Source organism: Coffea arabica, chromosome 2c (assembly GCF_036785885.1).
Source record: "Coffea arabica cultivar ET-39 chromosome 2c, Coffea Arabica ET-39 HiFi, whole genome shotgun sequence".
NCBI lineage: Eukaryota > Viridiplantae > Streptophyta > Magnoliopsida > Gentianales > Rubiaceae > Coffea > Coffea arabica.
Genome location: NC_092312.1, coordinates 40875257 through 40893929, shown reverse-complemented (window position 1 = coordinate 40893929; position 18673 = coordinate 40875257). Strand labels below are relative to the sequence as shown.

General features: G+C 36.0%; 1 protein-coding gene across 2 annotated transcripts; it reads right to left on the bottom strand.

Annotated features, from left to right (window-relative positions):
* Positions 1–685: 685 nt before the first annotated feature.
* LOC113724355 (flowering time control protein FY-like) lies at positions 686–18270 on the bottom strand. Of its 2 annotated transcripts, none has more exons than XM_072075944.1 (18): positions 17727–18270; positions 16493–16584; positions 15269–15337; positions 14861–14965; positions 11421–11516; positions 11248–11330; positions 11085–11156; positions 10876–10973; positions 10253–10312; positions 10097–10157; positions 9928–10015; positions 9751–9814; positions 8312–8390; positions 6054–6143; positions 4888–4964; positions 4074–4588; positions 3242–3487; positions 686–1025 (listed from the first exon to the last, which is right to left on the bottom strand). In XM_072075944.1, the coding sequence occupies exons 1-18, from the start codon at positions 18070–18072 to the stop codon at positions 909–911; spliced, it is 2358 nt and encodes a 785-aa protein (XP_071932045.1). In that variant the 5' UTR covers positions 18073–18270; the 3' UTR covers positions 686–908. The 2 variants fall into 2 exon arrangements, with proteins under 2 accessions (XP_071932045.1, XP_071932046.1); XM_072075945.1 differs by having other exon boundaries at positions 4074–4585; positions 17727–18269.
* Positions 18271–18673: the final 403 nt, after the last annotated feature.

Genomic DNA, 18673 nt, shown 5'->3' with positions numbered 1-18673 from the left:
TCTGGATTCCAAACGGTTCATTTGGTAAACTCAACAAGCTCACTTTTTCATTTTCTTCACAAACAATAAGAAGTTACACGGAAAGCGTAACGCTTGCGTCACTATTAGAATATCATATACTATTAGAATATCATATATACTGCTTTCATACTATTAAAAACATGCTTTTCATTTTGAAATGTCCCAAATTATTTATCATAATTATTTTGGTCACTTTTTTCAATGTTATTTCACCTTTATTTATATTTTATACTAAATTCAAATTTAAAAATCTAAATTTTTGAAAATAATTTTAAAAGTAAATTTTATGGTCAAAAATTCCAAAATGTAACGTACAATTTGAAATGGAAGTAGTACTACTTACTATGACTCTTTTGTCTTTTCTCTAAGGACTAGGATAGTGGTCCATGTGATGGGGCATTTCCTTTTTTTTTTTTTTTAATGTACCAACTTTTCCTCTTATTTCCCTTTGGCGGTCACTAGTATTATGGTTTTGCCTTGATTATCCTAAGAAGTTGTAGTGTGAAATCTATATTAACTTATTGGAAATCAGGAGTCTCCACTAAGGAGTCCAAATTTAGAACAAATTCATGGGTATAAGGGTAACCATCGAAGAATAAAATCTACATTGCATTTTCTTGGCTCAGTTTGTCAGGTATGAAACATTTTGTTACTGAAGAGGTGATGCGATGGTAATACTCAAATAATTTTGTTTAACAAAATAGTACAACTTAAAGCCTACGAAGTACTGTACTACTTTCTTAACTAAGCAAAAAAGACAATATGGTATCTCAAAAACATTTCAAAGGCAAAAATATCAGAAAATCATACAACAAATTCTATGAGACAGATATGAGAGCATTTTCCTCCAGTCGAACGCTATGTCTATTCTAATATACAACAATGGCCTACTTATGTGTTTGATTATGTGGTGGCGGACCAGGCGGCAGCGGTGGTGGCATCCCAGACATTAGACCAAAATTTGATGGCAAGCTTCCCATGGCAGGAGGATTCGGGTTCCCAGGCTGCAGCGCACAGACCAAAAAGGTAATGTTAGTTTCAATGAACTAATCCCAAGAAAATTGCTGACATCATGCTTAAGATTTAATGAAAACAAATTAATCTGCATAATTTACACGTGATACTACAGACCCAAACATATGCAGAACCCCCAAAATTATTGTTCACATAATTGTTAAGACTAATCAATGGCAAGTTTGTTGATTCTTGACAAAGCATGGAAGTTAACTGAGTTACTTACCGCTGGATGCGATTAGTAACAATAAATTTACCCTTTTAATTAGTAACATAGTCTATTTCTGCAAAATCATCTCTTCCTAAATTAAACTCTAGTCCAATCTTGAGCCAGAAGGGATCAACATAATTACAGGCAAACAGGTTTGAGATTGAATTCAAGTTTATGGCTCTAATTCACCATCCTATCAAGCTCATGTATAAATGGCTGAAAAAGTTGATTATAACAGCGAAGCTACATGATTTTTTGTTTGTGCCATTATTCTATTTTATCTTTATTTTGCCTTTTAGGGTAGTAGGTTATGCTGACCTCGACTATAACATCCTTTCTCTGCTCATAGTAAGGGTTAACAAGGATACAAAATTAGACGGAGCACGGTCCAATTAGTATGAATCTAAGCAAAGTTGTCATGATAATAAAAAAATCTGAAAGAAATATCAGTAAATTATGCTATTAAAATATTACTCATATATGCACATAGATACACGAAAATGCATCAAACACACTCTCATACCATGTCCATGAAGAGATTAATATGTGTACATGCCATATAGATGTCCATAATCAATTTTTGGAACATAATTTGACCATTACATGGTAAACTCAAGGCTAATGATCTGGGAGGTCCTTATTTACAAATGAAATTAGAGGGGAGGCCTCTGGCTTTCGAAAGACATAGGAGGGAGCTTGATGTTGCAAAACCTTAGTATTTAAGGTGACACTAACATCCATTCATATTTCCTGCCCTACACTTAACCATTACTGTTGCACATAAAAATTTTAAATAAGACCATGTTCCTTCAGTGAAAAAAGTTTAAACACGCACCATACTGACAATTACTAATGCAACACCAAAGCAAAACTTTTTAAAACAATCCAAAAACAAATGATGTTACACAATAAGTATAACTTGGGATATCTCATGTACAGAGAAGACGAGAAAGTAAGCAGTGCCAAGAATGCATAATCACCACCGCTGACTTTGGAAGCTGCTCTTCACTGTCAGAAACATGGAAGAAATCTGACAGGGAAGATCAGGTGTCTATACATAAAGTGTACCTCTGCTATCAAGGGGCAGGCTAAAGTGTCAGGTCAGACTAACCTAAGGGAACAGACATTCAGCAATTTTTTTTAAGATACAACTCAACTGGGCAATATCTCATTCAGGTCAACCAGCCTTAGAAAATTATTACTTCTACATGAACAAAATAAGAACATCTACAAGTGTACATCTAAAAACCAACTTACTCAATTCCCATTGAACATTTACATCTTAGTCAGTTCAGAGAGAGCATCATTTGATTCCAGTTTTCTACCACTATTAATATGCTCTGCATTTTGTTCAGCTTCCTTAATAATTATAAGGCTTGTTCCAACATCTTTATGAAGCTCCTACTGCTAATCTGCTGTTTTTACTGCCAATTTCTTCATACTTGCTAATGCTTTACAAGTACCTATACCAAATTAAAATCACCTCAAGGGTATCCAGCACATTCTGTATTTATTTCAGGTAGTATAATTAGAGGTTTCAAAAGAAGAACACAGCCAGCAAAAGCAGAGAGACAGCAGATATGAGGCGTCAGCAGAGGAATAGGTATGGGCAGTCCAACATTATCAGCAATAAACAAGATGGTTGTTTCGGTCAGAACTACCACAAGGCAACCAAGATCATTTAGCCATGGAGGAAACTGAGGCCAGTCATGAAGAAGAATTAATCTCTTTGACTGGAAGGCACTTGAACAAAAACAAGAATTAAAAAAGTAATCATCCACATCTTGACTCGAGAGAATGAATCAATGTTGATTTTACAGATTTCGTTAACAAGCTAGATGCTCAAGGTTAACCAGATTGTAACCAATTTTGTCGTAAAACATCAAAAATCACCAAATGAGGGTAGAATGACAGATTCATTTTTAATAACCATGGTGGACAATCTATGAAAAGCATAGGAAAGTACAATTTTATATTAGAATAAATGCTTCTTACCTGGTAGGGATTAAGCCCCGGCATCATTTGCATTTGCCCAGTCTGTGGCCTGTTAAAACCCCCTCCTGGTTGAAACATTTGGCTGCCACTTGCATTTGAAGGGCCTTGCATGTTCAATAATCCATTTGGAATACCACCAGGTGGTATATTGCCTGGTAGTCCAGATCCAGAAGGCATGGCGTTCATGCCCATAAAGTGGCCTTGTGGCATTGGAGGCACCATCTGATTCATATTTCCTTGCATCCCCTGAAGAAAGAAACTACCAGTTAGAACAGGATAAAACTTCCTCTTGTTTAACAAACATTCCTCCACACCACCCATTGTCATGTCTTCTCTTCTTCTCCTACCCTAGTATGAAATTAAGAGATCTCCTTTCATTTGCAATCAAGTGAAATACATTGCAAAAGACATTTCGTCCATTTATCCCAAAATAAAAAATCCTTTTCCTTTCTCTTCTCTTGTACGTATAGTTGCAAGAATAAAACGCCCTTCCTGATCTCAAATTTTATTGGTGCCCTCAATATGTTGTAAATTTTGTGATTTCAATGGATGAGTTTTATTGTTTCAAGTACTTTTCTGAATGAAAATCTTGCAGCCGTATTTAAGAGTTGCATGATTTTCCAAGAAGCAATTTAAAAGGAAAATAAATCTTATTCTGAAAATACATTAGGCTTTTCAACATGCTCACAAGTGCTTACTATATTAAAAAAAACAACAAACAAGAAAAACTCAATGCAAAAGGGTGATCATGAGGAAGCAAAACAAGATTTCATGTGAAAACAATTGAAAATCATTCTCATTAGTCAATAAGCAAAAGCTTAAAAAATAGTACCATTGGACCACCAATAGGCCCTGGAATGGGTAAAGATCCTGGCATAGAAGATGGCATGCTTGAAGGTGTATTAAGGGGTTGTAGCTGGGGAGGAGGACGAGCTAAATGAGGATGTGGTAGCAAAGGTTGATGTGCTGAAGGCTGTAACTGTGGCATATTTGGGGGTGGCACAGGCAGGGATATTTGCTGTGCCATTTGTTGATGCTGCTGCACTAGCTGAGCATTTTGTTGATAAGCTTGCTGCTGATTGGATGAAAGGAGAGATGGATGAGGACCAGGTGGAAGAGGAGGAGCTCCTAAAGGTGTCGATATTGATGTAGGTGGCTTCTGATCTGCCTGAGCAGATGAATCAAGAGATGGAACAGAGAGCGGCATAGCGACACCAATTCCCGGGATTGTTCCCTCATTCCGTGTCAATCCAGATGCAAATGGTCCAGGAGTCATTGGAGCCTCATGTCCAGGAAAATTGCCAGGCATGCGACCACCAATAGCACTGTTCTGCTCACCAAAACCTGCTAAAAATACAAAACATTACGTGACATAATAGTTATTTTCCATACATATCTCGCCTCTTAAGCAGACTTTAGAAAGTGGCATTTAGATGCAGGGTATTTAAAGAACAGTTCAAATGGCCCTGGGAGTTGGGACTAATATCATGAAAGTAAGGACTTTCCAAGAAAATAAAAACAAAAATAGGCCAATTTCTTGCATCCATAAGAGTACAGCTCCAAACTGGAGCAATGTAGCCAGGCTAAACCACCACGTCATGCCACAAAACAGAAACAACTTAATCAGGTTTAGTAATTAAAATGACCTGTATTAAATTTCTCACGAGCAGTATCTCCAGGCCTATTTCTGCACCAGAACTTTGTAGTGTGATCATTACTACCACTGCATTAACAATCAATGAAATTGAATCGTAAATCAAATGAACTAAGCTGGTACAGTCAGGCAGTTGAAAGAAAGATGGTCTTCCTCCAAAAAACCAAAAAAAAGGGGGGGGGGGGCAGGGGATGATGGTTGCAAATTTTAATGTCCAACGCACAGGAAGGATAAAAGTAAAGCATCAACCTCCAGGACAGGGAAGGTTCCATGAGATAAAACAAGAAAGCTAGCAAATCTTATCGAACTTAGAAAAAATGAAGGGGTCAGAATATTTCAAGGATGCAGCAAAAAGCCATATTTCCACAGCACTGTAGTTTTCAACTGTTTCTATCAAATTCAACAACAGGTAACTACAATCATGGTTACAGACACAACAGTTTGCAGCCCAAATCATAAGTTCAAAACACCAAGTCTCAATACAAGATATTACAACTTCAGAGTAGGCGACAATTGAGACCAGTGTTTTTGACACACACTGGATCGGCGCTCATGCATGCAAAGTGACAAGGATTTATCAATCAAAGGCATTGAAACACACTTTTTAGTTGCACTCTTGAAAGCCTCCATGCCCTCATGGCCGTACATCCGTTGGCTCCAATAAGCAACTACTAAGGCCAGGCATTTAGAAGTTCTCCCACCATCCCCCAAAAAGGCTTGTTCACAGCTATAAGATACAAGACTGTTTAAATAAGCAGTGCTTGAGCTGGCTAATGAAAATAGGTTTTAACTTCATACAAAATTAAAAAAAAATGCACGTTTTCAATTTTTTCATCAAATTTTTAAAATTAACTTGGTTTTCAGTTTTAAAAGCAGCTTATAGCTCGTTTAAAGGTCTTGAGAACATGCCCTAAATAGAAAATATGGAACAAAAGACTAGAAAGCAGGGCAATCTAATAAGGAAACCCCAAGGCCAGAAACATGCAGACAAGGAAATATACTGTCAGCAGTTATATTCAACAATAGCTTTAAAAGGACAAAAAAGGAAAAAAATTTATGGAGTTAAAAAGTCTTGTAAAACATTAAAATAAGCTAATAAAAAAATTACAGAGAGAGAAGAGTTCCAAACAATAAAGAAAAGTTTTACAGAATTCCTACCTGCAGAGGAGATATCCAATAGGATGCCAAGCAAGGTCCCAGACGCTATTATCATGTGCATTTGATATTTCAACCTGAGGAGTTTCATGCCTGCAAAAGGAAAATATTCAGTGATTGCAAGGAAGGAAGAGAAAGTGGTCAACAGACAAAGATCACATCAACTGACAGCAACTGCTTAAAGTTACATTATAAACAAAATTGAAAACTAGCAGGAAGCAATAATGTCCAATTAATTTTATCTATCACTGCCCTTTTTCCATTTAATAGCCTCCACAATAGCAGTAAGCAAAATTTCAGTCATAATTTTATGTAAAAGGATGTTATAACGATTCCAAAACTTTTATGTTCTCTTTACCACTGACAACCTACCGTCATGTTAAATAACTATAATTAGCAAGAAAAATATGGTCCAGTATCCATGGAAGTTGTTCTGACATTTATAGATCAAACCACATGAACCATTTTCCTCAGCTGACTACTATGGAGTCCAACAACCCAACTTAGCTTAATCATTGCCAAGCAATTCTTCCTTTCCCAAAAAATAGCCATCTACAGATGACTTTCCTTCTATTGAGACTCCAAGGAGCTGGTCCTTTACCCATCGTCATTGGAGAAGATCCAAATTGTCAAAAACCACCCAAGCCCACCTACCCCACCCACCCGTTGGCACCCCAGCCCTTAATCCATTATAATCATGAGAGGAACATCCCTGTCCAATAGTCATAAACTACCCAGCACCCAAACCAGAGGATCCTTTTTCATCCACCAATCCACCAGCCAAATGATATCCTCAGCTAACAACTTGCTATCAAAAGCCACCACAAGTTTATAAGAGCCACATATAGCAATCTTAACGAAATACCTTAAAACATTAAGATGTTTGGAAATGGATTCCGCTTAAATGAAACTGGAAGCATCTTTAAAAAAATGAAACTGGAAGCAAACCACAAAACAAAAGTACAAATGTCCATGAAAAGAATGAGTGTATCAACGAGATACAGAAGATGTTAAGAGTCAGTCAAAATTTCCTTAAAAACAAAATATTTCAGAACAAAACTCCATTATTAACTTTCATCATAGCTGAAAACTACAAGTGCTGGAGTTTAATTTTCCTCTAATGGCACTCACTAGATACTTGCTAGACTTTTGTTGTCTTCTTTTGGCACTTACAAAAACTTAAAAAACACCATATAGTGACATGATATTTTGTGTTAGTTACGGCAACAATATTCCATTGTTTTATGTTCCTCTATATATCCCGGCTCTAATAATTCTCCAAAACTTTTCACATCATATGTCATGGCCTCTTGTAAGAATAAAGGCCAAAAGTTTACTGGAAACTTCACGTTGCATTAACAGATGGCTCATCAACTACAGTTTCCAAGATTGCAAATCATCAATTAACATGAATGATGTTCCACTTTCTAAAATTGATAGATAAAATATCACGTACAATCATGTGGGGTACAAAAACCTATAGGAGAGGAAAAAATGATGGATTGAAGCAATCAAAGACAATATTACTTTCAAAACAAATGGAGTATGCATTTGAACCCTCCTCACAGCACTATACTTCAAGCACACTAATCTTTTTACTATGTCAGAAAAGCCAACAACAGAAGTTTTGTTCCCCCACCCCCCGGTCCACTTCTGCTCCACCAGGTGTGCTTGTAATGCTGCCAATCAATATTGAAAGGCAGTCTGTCAAGATAAAAGATAAATTGGCTTAACTTTGAGTAGATAAGGAACTAAATTTTGAAGGAAAAGGTACTAAATCAGTACTCGGCCCTTAGATTCAGATTATATGCTGAACTATCTTACTAAACGCTCCAAGAAATTGGACTATCTGTAATCATCATTATACCCTGAGATACTAGCAAATAACCTTGACTAGCAAATTAAAAGGATGATGCTGTCCTAATCAATATCTCAAATTTCAACTCCATGGTTTAGAGTGCAAATGAGGATAAGAAATCAATTGTTAGCAGATCATATTTCACTTCTGTATTAAATCAAATAAAGGTTTTCATTAACTTAACACTCACATATGTTCAATTATCACATTTTGGGGCTCAAAGAGCATTCCGAACATGGCATAATTGCATAAATGATAACCTTATAATTCAAATAAAGATAGATAACTAATATGCATGAAATGGGCAGGAGACAATAGACATCACAGTGATAATCCACTTGAGAAGAGAAAAAGAATTCAGAAGACTGAGTTCATAATCACCAAGTGAAAGCAGAGTATTTACCCAACAAGCCAATGAAATATTGATCCATCGAAACTCCCACTAACAAAATATTCTTCATTAAATGGATGCCAAGCCAATGCTGTCACCCAAAACAATAAATAAATAAAAAGGTTATGAGGAATATATACAAGCATGTATTGTTGAACCCACGCAAAGAGACTAAATGAACACATCAAAGGGGAATAACAAAATGGAAACTAGCACAAAGGCAATAAAATTAGGGCTTAATCTCAAGTTAAACTTTGCCTGTGTTCACTTTTATAATAGGCAATGTCCACCCAAAACAGTTATTGGACAAAAATGCCTGCAATATGCTATTTTTCAATCTGAGATTTATCTGTTCAATTTATATTCCTCCTCTTATTTCTTTTATTTTTCATTTTCTTTTTTTTTTTTAATTTTATTATTCCTTCCCTTATGTTTTTCACCAAGCTCCCCATCTCCATCAGTTTATGCAAGGTTATTTATACCCAATGCAATTTCTTTTTACCGTGACCTATAATTTATTTGTACCATATGTTTCCCAATTCTCACAATCTTGTTTCTTTCAATCATGTAAGCAAGATATTTAATTTAATTCAAGTATAGTTTATTCAGGTCCAATCTACACCTGGGTGTTGTGTATAAAAGGTAGGACCATGGATAGACTGGTGACTGCTGAAGTAACTAAGGGAGGTCTAATTTCTCACAGTTTTGCTAATATGACATGTTTTTCTTGGTTTTGGTTTTTGCAATTTTTTTCTTTGGAGACGCAGGAAAGGGAAAAAAATGCTAGCCTAAAATTTGTTTCACAATGCACCTATTAAGAACAAAGAACAATATTACTGGATTTTGAGGATATTTTTGTCAACAAACATTAAAGTGGGGGTAAAGTGCCAATTCAAAGAAAGAGTGTGGCAGAGTACAACCACCACAAATGTTCAAAGGGATTTAGTGCAATTAATCCAATAAAACACAAAATACAAATTAGTACTGTGATTAACTGCCCAGCCAAGAATTATCATTGGAAGGAAAAAAGAGGTGGTCAATTGAGAAACACACAGTGTATACACTATATATACATACGTGATTTCCAGAGCTTTAAACTTTATAAGTTCAGTCTGCTGCAATCATGAATAATGAACAAGAAGCCACCTAAACAGTGTCATGAAATGGACAAACATATCGGCGATAAACTATAATGTAGTCCATTCAGACACAAGAATTTTTATCATTTTAAGTGCTTCACTCTTACATTTTTTGGCTATTAAGATAAAAAAAAAACCATTTAACAGAAACAACCATCTTATATGGCCTAGACCCCATAAATTCAACATATCTACTCAACTACTCCACAAAAATTGGATTCAATATTCAGATATCAAGCATCTCAATCAAATGTCTGCTCCAAGACTATGAATTATCTCAGAAATATATATAACTACATTTAACAAGCATACCTGTGACATCCTTCCGGTGCCCACGAAAAGATTCAAGCTCCTTCATGGCCCTTATGTCATAAAGCTGTAGATGAAAAACAAAATAATAAGGACCTTTGCGCAAACAGGTGCCCCTATTTTCCTTATTCAACATAAGACTATAGACAACCAATAGCAGCAAGATAAGGGTTGTCCAACCTTAATAATTTGATCCTTTGAAGACGTAAGGACCCAGTTCCCATTTTGATTCCATTTAACACAAAGCACTGTATTCTTATGTCCATGACTGCAAATCCAAGACAATAAACATAAATCAGAGGTAAGGCATCAGAGAAACAGCAACTAAAAACAAGAAAGATATACCGACAATGAACAAAGCTCTCTCCCAGACTTTGCATCCCAAAGCTTTACAAGGTTGTCTTTTCCACCTAATAGAAGCAGAATACAACACAATCACTAGCTACCTCTCTCAAATACTTAAAAAGCTTCTAACGATTAATTTAGAGATATGAAATATACGTACCAGAAACTAACAATGACTTGGTGGGATGCCAGTCAACACTTTTCACATCCCAACCATGGCCTGCCTGAGTTTAACCGATGTAAAACAAGATTCTTAGGTTACCACATGAAAAAGCTATACATCTTAGAAACTATAAATGCAAATGTCTCTCCCGCAAAAAAAAAAAAAGATCAACAAGCAATGATCTCAAATTAGATTCCAGTATTTTAAACACCGTTTGAACCGAAAAAGATAAAGTAGTCAATAATATTATAAGGAGTAAATAACTTCATACAAAGTCCAAACCCATTTGCATTCATTTCAAACTTTACAAGGAAGCATAATTAGAATCATTTGGCATTGCAAATAATATAAACAAGGACTGAGAAAAGGCTTGAAACTAGGAGTTCGTGTTTGTTAGTACTAAAGTTGTTAAAGCCGATATTTGGCATGAAAGATATCCTTGTTCACGAAATAAATAGAAGGCAATGCCTCTAAAATAAAATTAACTAATCTTGAAACTATATGCCTAAGAGTACATGGGCATTGGGAAAGAAGGAAGAGATTTAAGGCATCAATAATCCAAAAAAAAAAATGTGAAAGTCAATACAATCTCAAAGCTGCCAAGAAATTGAGGACATTACCAGATAGAGAGTACTCTTCTTGACACCGAGCAAAGTCCCAGACCTTAACAGTAGTGTCATCGGAGCAGGAGCAGAATTTCAAATCCGTCCTGCAGAAGCTGGTGAAGAAAAGTTGAATGCCAAAAGAATAAGATCTTTGTAATAATAGATCATATAGTCTTTCGTAACATAAAAGAGTGTACAAAAACATACTCCAATGTACTATATACCTTAAATCACGAACTGATTCTTTATGCGCAGATTTGTTGGCCTTGACATTGTTCATGTTGTTTTGCCAATACCTACCATCAAGTAAACTGAAGCTTAGACGCAATTGCATTGCCAAAAAGAATAGCATATAATATAGTATAAACTATCCTAAACATAACGTACTTAATAGCGCCTCCATCATCACCAGTGACCATCCAGTTATCATTATAACTCCACACCATAGACCTGACCGCTTGATCATGGGCCTACAAGGTAACCAACTTTCCACTGAGTAACTGATGGATTCTTTTCCAATTGGAATAAAAAAAAAACCAGCACGGATTAGAATTTGACACCTGTAATATCATTTCAAAGTTAAATGACTGCCCATTCCAAAGGGTAAATTCACCACTTTGAGATCCTGTGATGAGACGCCTCCCACTAGGTGTCCACTTTAAACAAGAATAAGAGCTAAAACAAATTAGCGTAAAGCAGAAAAGCTAAAAAATTGCAAACCAGGAAAATTTCCTTATATAGTGAATCAGTTGGCCAAAAATTTAGAAAAAGAAACCATTTATTATATGAAATAGAAAGCAAAAGACTCATTACTAATAGTTGATTATTTCACTTGATCTTGCCAAAAATAAAAAGAGTTACACATCAAATTTCTTTGATGACTAAATTGTTATTTTATATAGCCATAAAGGATTTTCCTTTCACAGCTCCTCTTTAAAGAGTAGCTTATATAAAAGCTTTCTGGTAATCCTGTACTTCTTCCCCCAACACCTCAGTGTACCTGTAATCACTTGGCACAACCAATTGCTGCCAAATACTAGTTAGCGAGAATAAGGTTAATAATTAGATATAAAAAGAAAGAATTTTGATACCGGGAGGATTGCAATTTAATTTGTTGAGCTTTCGCGTAGTTTAACATTATTTTCCCTGTATGCTGTTTTTGGCCGTTTCAGTCCCTAATATATCCTCATACAATAGGCACAAATTTGTATTCTTGGTCAAGGTTGAGGATGCAAATGAGCAGCCATTGCTGTAGACTGCCAATTGGGAATAAAGTAGCCACCATCTGTGGTAATCTGAAAACAGATGGGTATTGCTGGAGCCCATGCTAGTGTTTGGCAATAACATGGAAAGGGTAATTTTTTCTAGGAAGAAATAAAAAACGGGGTGGATTGTAAGGGCATTTTGTGGAGTGAGAAAGGGACCATCCAAAAAGGTAAGGCCAAAACACAAGAACCTGACTCATACCAAACACGACAATACGACGGATAAATTATGACCCACACCAAACTTAAGGGACTAGAACTGAAATTATACCTCCAGATGAGTAAACATGTCAATGGGAATGATTTTGCCCAAGCCCGTCATGTTTTTGTGGGCATGAGTTCACCTTTAAGGCCCAGATATAGACCCAGCAAGAGAATTATGGATCTGGGTCTGGGTCTGGGTCTATAGAATCCGGACCTAAATACCACCAAGACCCATTAGGTGAATATACTTAACAGCTCTGCTTATGCATTGGAAGAATTAATCTTACTCTATGAATTAATAAATGTAACTCAAAATACACCTCGTTATGCTCTATTAGATCTGTGTTGAAATTAAACTCAATACACATTCATGGTTTTAACATATTGAACAACATATTAATAACCATGGGCATCATAGGGTACTCAGATTCATCTTGGTTTTTGACAAGGATTTTTTATCTGAGCCCATTAGTCTTCGAACCTGGGTCTGGTTTTAGTGGTTCCAGCCCAGACAATGCACATTAATATGCCTAAAACGATATTCAAGTTTAATTTCTACATCTCAGAACTAGCTGCCAAATCCCAAGATAAGGTTCCTAGTTTTTCTCTCCACAATCACTAGAACAAGCCTATTAGCTACCCACCTGAGTATAGAGTTGGGTAATAGGTTTTTATAGCTCAGAAGACTAAACATGGACAAATTCAACACACATGCAATTCAAACCAGACACCATTTCAACACATAGATGTCTAAATGTAGTCGAGCAAAATGCATTTGTTACTGGTCTGCCTGAACAAAATCATTTAGGCTTCATCCCAACAGGAGACAGGTAACGGGGGAGTTGGCTTTCAAAGTCAACTTTGGTTGCAGCTCTGATACTAGATCACAATCTAAAAGTTGTTTATCAAGTAATTGCCCAATTTATCGTAAATCTAACTGTACAAACAGGGAAGAGGTGCAGCTCAGCCAGCAGAAAAGCACACAACTAGATCAGCAGCATCAGCATAATCTGTCCAATCAGTAACCAAGAACTTGTAAAAAAGAAAGAGCATTCATGCTTAGAAATGGCATATGAATGGGATCACACAAATTAAGCTAACAAGGAATTACAAGTTCTGTACCTCCACAGTAGGTCTTTGGGTGGCTTTCTCGTGATTAAGCTTCACTATAGCCTTAAAATATTAACCTTTTACATCAAGCACGTACAAAATTTTTATTAAGTATATCCTAACCACGTTTTGGGGTCACCAACTCACCACTTTACTGAAAATCAAACTGAATTTTTTCAATTGATCCTGTAGAACACTATGCAGAGTGGATTCTTTAACTCTGGAGTACAATGAGCTTCCATAATGCACCAAGGATACAATGAAAGCCAATTTCAAAGGTAAAAAATTCTGTCACTACTTTCCTTTTTCTTGGATGTGTATAATACTAAGATTCAGCAAGAGGAAGACGCGGGCACATGATTAATTGACACATTTTCTTTGGGTAAAATTCTGTAATTTTGTGTCATTAATTTTTTGTTTTACTTCAGTTGTATCTATGTTCTTGATGTTCCTGACCTCTTCAATGGTTCAGCCCCATTGGTGGAGTGAGCTTTATAATGGCCAAATTCTACAAAATGTTCAACATTTACCTCCTAGTGCCTTGTCAGCATTTATTTCTCCTTACTTAAAGCTATATCTTTAAGTTTCTCTGCATTCCCTTGTTAAATGAAAATCAGGAGACAGTAATGCGCTTTCTCATTGTTTACTCAGCTATGACATTGTCAAATACAATTCTCCCTCTCTCCCCCTCCTTCCCTCTCTCTCTCTCCCCCCCTCTCCCTCTCCCCACATGAAACAAAAAAAATCCCGAAAGGGGGCAATTCTGAAAAAATACACAAACTAATGGTATAAAAGGGGCAAGATAGACAAATTGTCAAAGACAGCTACCAAAATCATCCCGTGAAGGAAGACCTTTTGAGTTACAAATCCCTATGTACCACTGACAATCACACTTTAAAGAAAATTTCAAAAAGCTGCAAAACCCTAGGTGCAAGCCATGTACCACAGAAAACTATCCTCATCAATGAAAATTCAACACCCTCTCAAAAGAATGCATTAATAAAATGTTCTATCTCTATCTCAATGAACCTAAAATGAATCAAAAAATTAGAGAGGGACAGACAGACAGACAGAGACAGAGACAGAGATGACAACAACAGTTTTGGGAATTTGTGCAATTGCATCTCAAAAATTTCAAATGCTCTTCCATGGTTCTAGTGTTGCCTACTGATAACGACATAGAGAGGCTGTTCTCAATTTTTTTTTCTCAGGCTCAAACTAGGAAACTTGGATATGAAGTCCAATGATTCATCAAGTATCACTAACATTTAAAGGAAAGACTTAGAAATGTCCTGAACAAAAATAAATAAATAAAAGCACATAATATTCTCCAACTAATCAGTCAGATTATTTAAACTAAAAAATAAAGAGATTTGGAGCAAACGAAGAACAAGAATGAAAACAGACTTGTTTCAACTTACCAGTACGCGATTAATTGAACAACGATTTTTGTTTAGAGAAGTATGTACAAACTTTGCCGCAAAACTAGTGGATGGATTATCTAAATAAGCAGCAGTTGGCAACATCTGCATTAATAATAAGATGGATCATCTAAATAAGCACTCAGAAAAATTTGCACGAATGAAGGACAAAACAATTAGTCTCACTATACAAATCCAAAGTTCGAAAAATAATAATAATAATCAACTAGAGAAAGAAACTTTGTACTTTTGTCAAGGATAGACTAAAGCAAGAACAGAGGTGAAGAAAGAGGGTAAATACATTAATCAAATCTCATTGATCTGAAAAGAAACCATTTGTAACTAACTTAGTCGCTTTACAAAATGAAAAGAAATCTAAACGTCACGATATAGATTGTGCAAACTGACATCAACTGCTGCAGCTGGTGTAGGTTGTAAGACTGTCCTATCTCTTGAATCACGCTGCCACATGCGAATCTACATAAAAACATGAATTTATCAGGTCATATTTTCACTCAAAAAGAAAAAAAAACACACACACACACACAAAATGAAGAGAAGTTTGCTGCTGCCAGTCAAGGTAATTGAACTTGGGATTAAAAGTATAAGACCATGTCTCACTACTTCCAGAGTTGTACAATTGGTAAAACACAGCACCGGTGCTAATTATGCTTCTCTGCAAATACATTTAAACCTTTTTCCAACCACAAAATAAGCCACCATAGAGAGCAAACAAGAAGTAGAAGAACACTCAAAAATCATAAAAGCAGATTTAAAACCAATTCCAAAACAAAATAAAAGCACAAAGGCCTAAAGATTGAATTTAGTAAATGAAATCACTCTTTCTCTTAGAAGTTTTAAGTCAAGCAACTTAGACCAATGTATATTCCCAAGTTGTAGTTCAGTAATAAGCCATTACCCAGTCTACCTATGAGACTGAAAGACTGAAAATATACATATATTTTTTTTCAGTTATTTTTGGAGAATCAAGGACCAAGTAATGATAAGCTTCAGGATTAATATATGAGTAGCTCGAAAACCAGAGGGTATTGAAGTTTGATTCTGCATTTCCATTTTAAACTGGAAAGGCTGAAGACTTGGGAAGCCTCCTTTGAACATATATTGGTCACCAGTAATACAAAGCCGCATGCTCTGGCTTTTTCTGAAACCAGGATATATATATGCTTAAAAGCGTCCCATTAAGGCTTTGTTAACTACAACTTCAACCCAAGTGCTAAAGTCAGCCACCAGACCTAAAGAATTGTTTTATCTCCTTTCCCAGCTCACCAAAGAAGCATCTAGAACAGAGACTGCATTTTGATAGTGGAACCAGAAGTATAAGAAACTGCAATACCGATCACCTCCACCCCATATATCATTACTAATGCATTGCCCTTCACTATGTTACCAAAAATGGAACAATAGTAAACTGGAACACTTGATACATGAGGCAACTCTCCAGCAAATAAGAAATAAGCAAGACTAAGATTGACATCAAACAGCCCAATAACAAGAATTCATGGATGTTTTAATCTGTTAGTTCTAATAAGATGAATATTTGACAGAAATATACCAAATTTATGCGTCTATATATATATATATATATATACATGTAATTGCGTTCAGTATCACCTGCATAAATCGTACAACAGTGCTGGTATAATCTACTGTTCTTCTTTGCCCAATCTTTCTCATTCTTTTAGCAGCAAAGCTGTCACCATGAGCTGCAAGTTTAAAGGGAAACAAAGCAAAAGAACTAGTCTTAAGAAGTTTAAAATTTCTAAACGAGTAAATTACTCCAGTAGTAAATACAAGTAGATTACTACATTTGAATAAACCATAGAAACATAATACCAGTATAAGGAAAGCAAATATTCTTTATGTGACTAGCCTCAGATGCCCGTGCTTTCTACAGACACATCATGGTGTAATAAACAATAGAGTAGAAGTCTACTAAGATATTCATAAGTCCAATTTCGAACTAAATTTCAGTTGGATAATTTTGACATTCATAAACATCATAGTTATCTATCCTCCTACAAAACATTCAGAGTTTTACTCTGACATTTCCACTTTCTCACACACTATTACCAGCTGGAGTACATTCAAGACTGAACACTTAGGCTTCAAATGACCTAGAACACTTTATTGCACGAGTACTTTACTGGTTTTAAATTAAAAAAATAAGCATTCTTCAAACTTCTAAAACATTGGAGGTAGAATTGGCTAAGTTCTGCAAGAGCTGAAGGAAGCATAAGCAGAATACATACTTGCATATGTGGGTGCATAGATTTCTATGCAATTAAGTCAAAGGCATCTATATGTATCCCCATTTTTCTCTGCCATACTAAGCAAAGATGATTGCTTTTACTCAAGTAATCGATGCCTCCATGTTTAAATTGCTTCATGGTGTTATTTGTTATTTATTCTCATGGAACAACTTGCCTTTCATAGCATGTAACCATAACCACATAAATTTTGAGAAATTCTTCATATGTGTATGTGCCTGTATGTTTACACAGTATAAGTTGGATAACATAAAATAGTAATCAATACATCAAACATCTTTATGCCCATTCAACATAGATAAGATCAGAATCTTCAATTCGCCCTATGTTCAATTCGTTCTAGTTTTCTTGCACACCAGGCTTGGAAAAAATCTAAACAGCCTTCCCCCAATAAAGGTAAAAACAGTACTGACCACAAGTACCACTAAAACTGCCAACCACACTAGTTTGAATGCACAGACAGAATAAATCACATTACACAAACAAACGAAAAAGTGAAGCATTTAAAAAAAAAACCAAGAAGGAAAGGGAAAAAAACTTATAAAGTTCATGTCATTGAAATTTAGGAGAATACTCACAATCGTAAGGGGGGTGAGGATGAAGACTAGGAGGAGGCTGAGCTATGGGATGGTGGTAGTCAGCAGGATGAGGCTGAGGAGCATTGAGAGTGGTGGAAGAAGCGGAGGGCTGGCGCATCATGGGAGGTGGACCCGGGAGCTGCTGCTGCTGCTGCTGCTGCGGTGGTGGAGCCCTAGGAAAGTCCACGCCTTGTGGTGGTTGTGGCTGGTGGCGGTTGTGGGGCGGGTACTGGTGCTGCATTTGATGCGGCAGCTGCTGTGGTGGACCCGGTGGCATCGGCGGACCCGGTGGGTGCTGGTGGTGCTGCTGCGGCGGTTGATGATGAGGATCTCCGCCGTACATCATTGTAAAACAAAAATTAAAGATTTGCAACGAATTGGATGTCAGAAAATTAGGGCTTTATTTTGGTGAATAAAACCCTAGAGAAAGATGGAGAGGCAATAGAACTAAGAATCCGTTGATTTGATCTTTCCGGTGAGAGTAAAGTGTAAATTAGCGGGAAAAGTGTTTATTTTGGCGTTTTTATGGCGTGTAGGGTTTGACAGGACTTAAAAGGAGTTGTGAAAATTTTAAATTATGGATAAGGACTATGACTCGAGGAAATTTGTTTCACCTCTCCCATCCCACACCGGTCCCATAAGGATTATTAATTTGAAAAATTATGGATAAGGACTATGACTTGTGTTAATTTTTAGTTTCATAATTTTGTGATGTGGAAAATGTAAATGAGTTAAACTTAAACACAATGTTGATAAAGGAACTTATTATAAAACTAGTTTTGTACCCGTTCGTTGAACGGGAATCCTCAAAAAATAATAAATTATTTAGTAAGTTTTATAAAAATATTTGTATAAAATACAAATTTATTGTATAATCTATTATAAGCTTTCTTAAGTATATTAATTACTATGTGCACATTTTTTGTTATTCAAAGTACTATTATAAT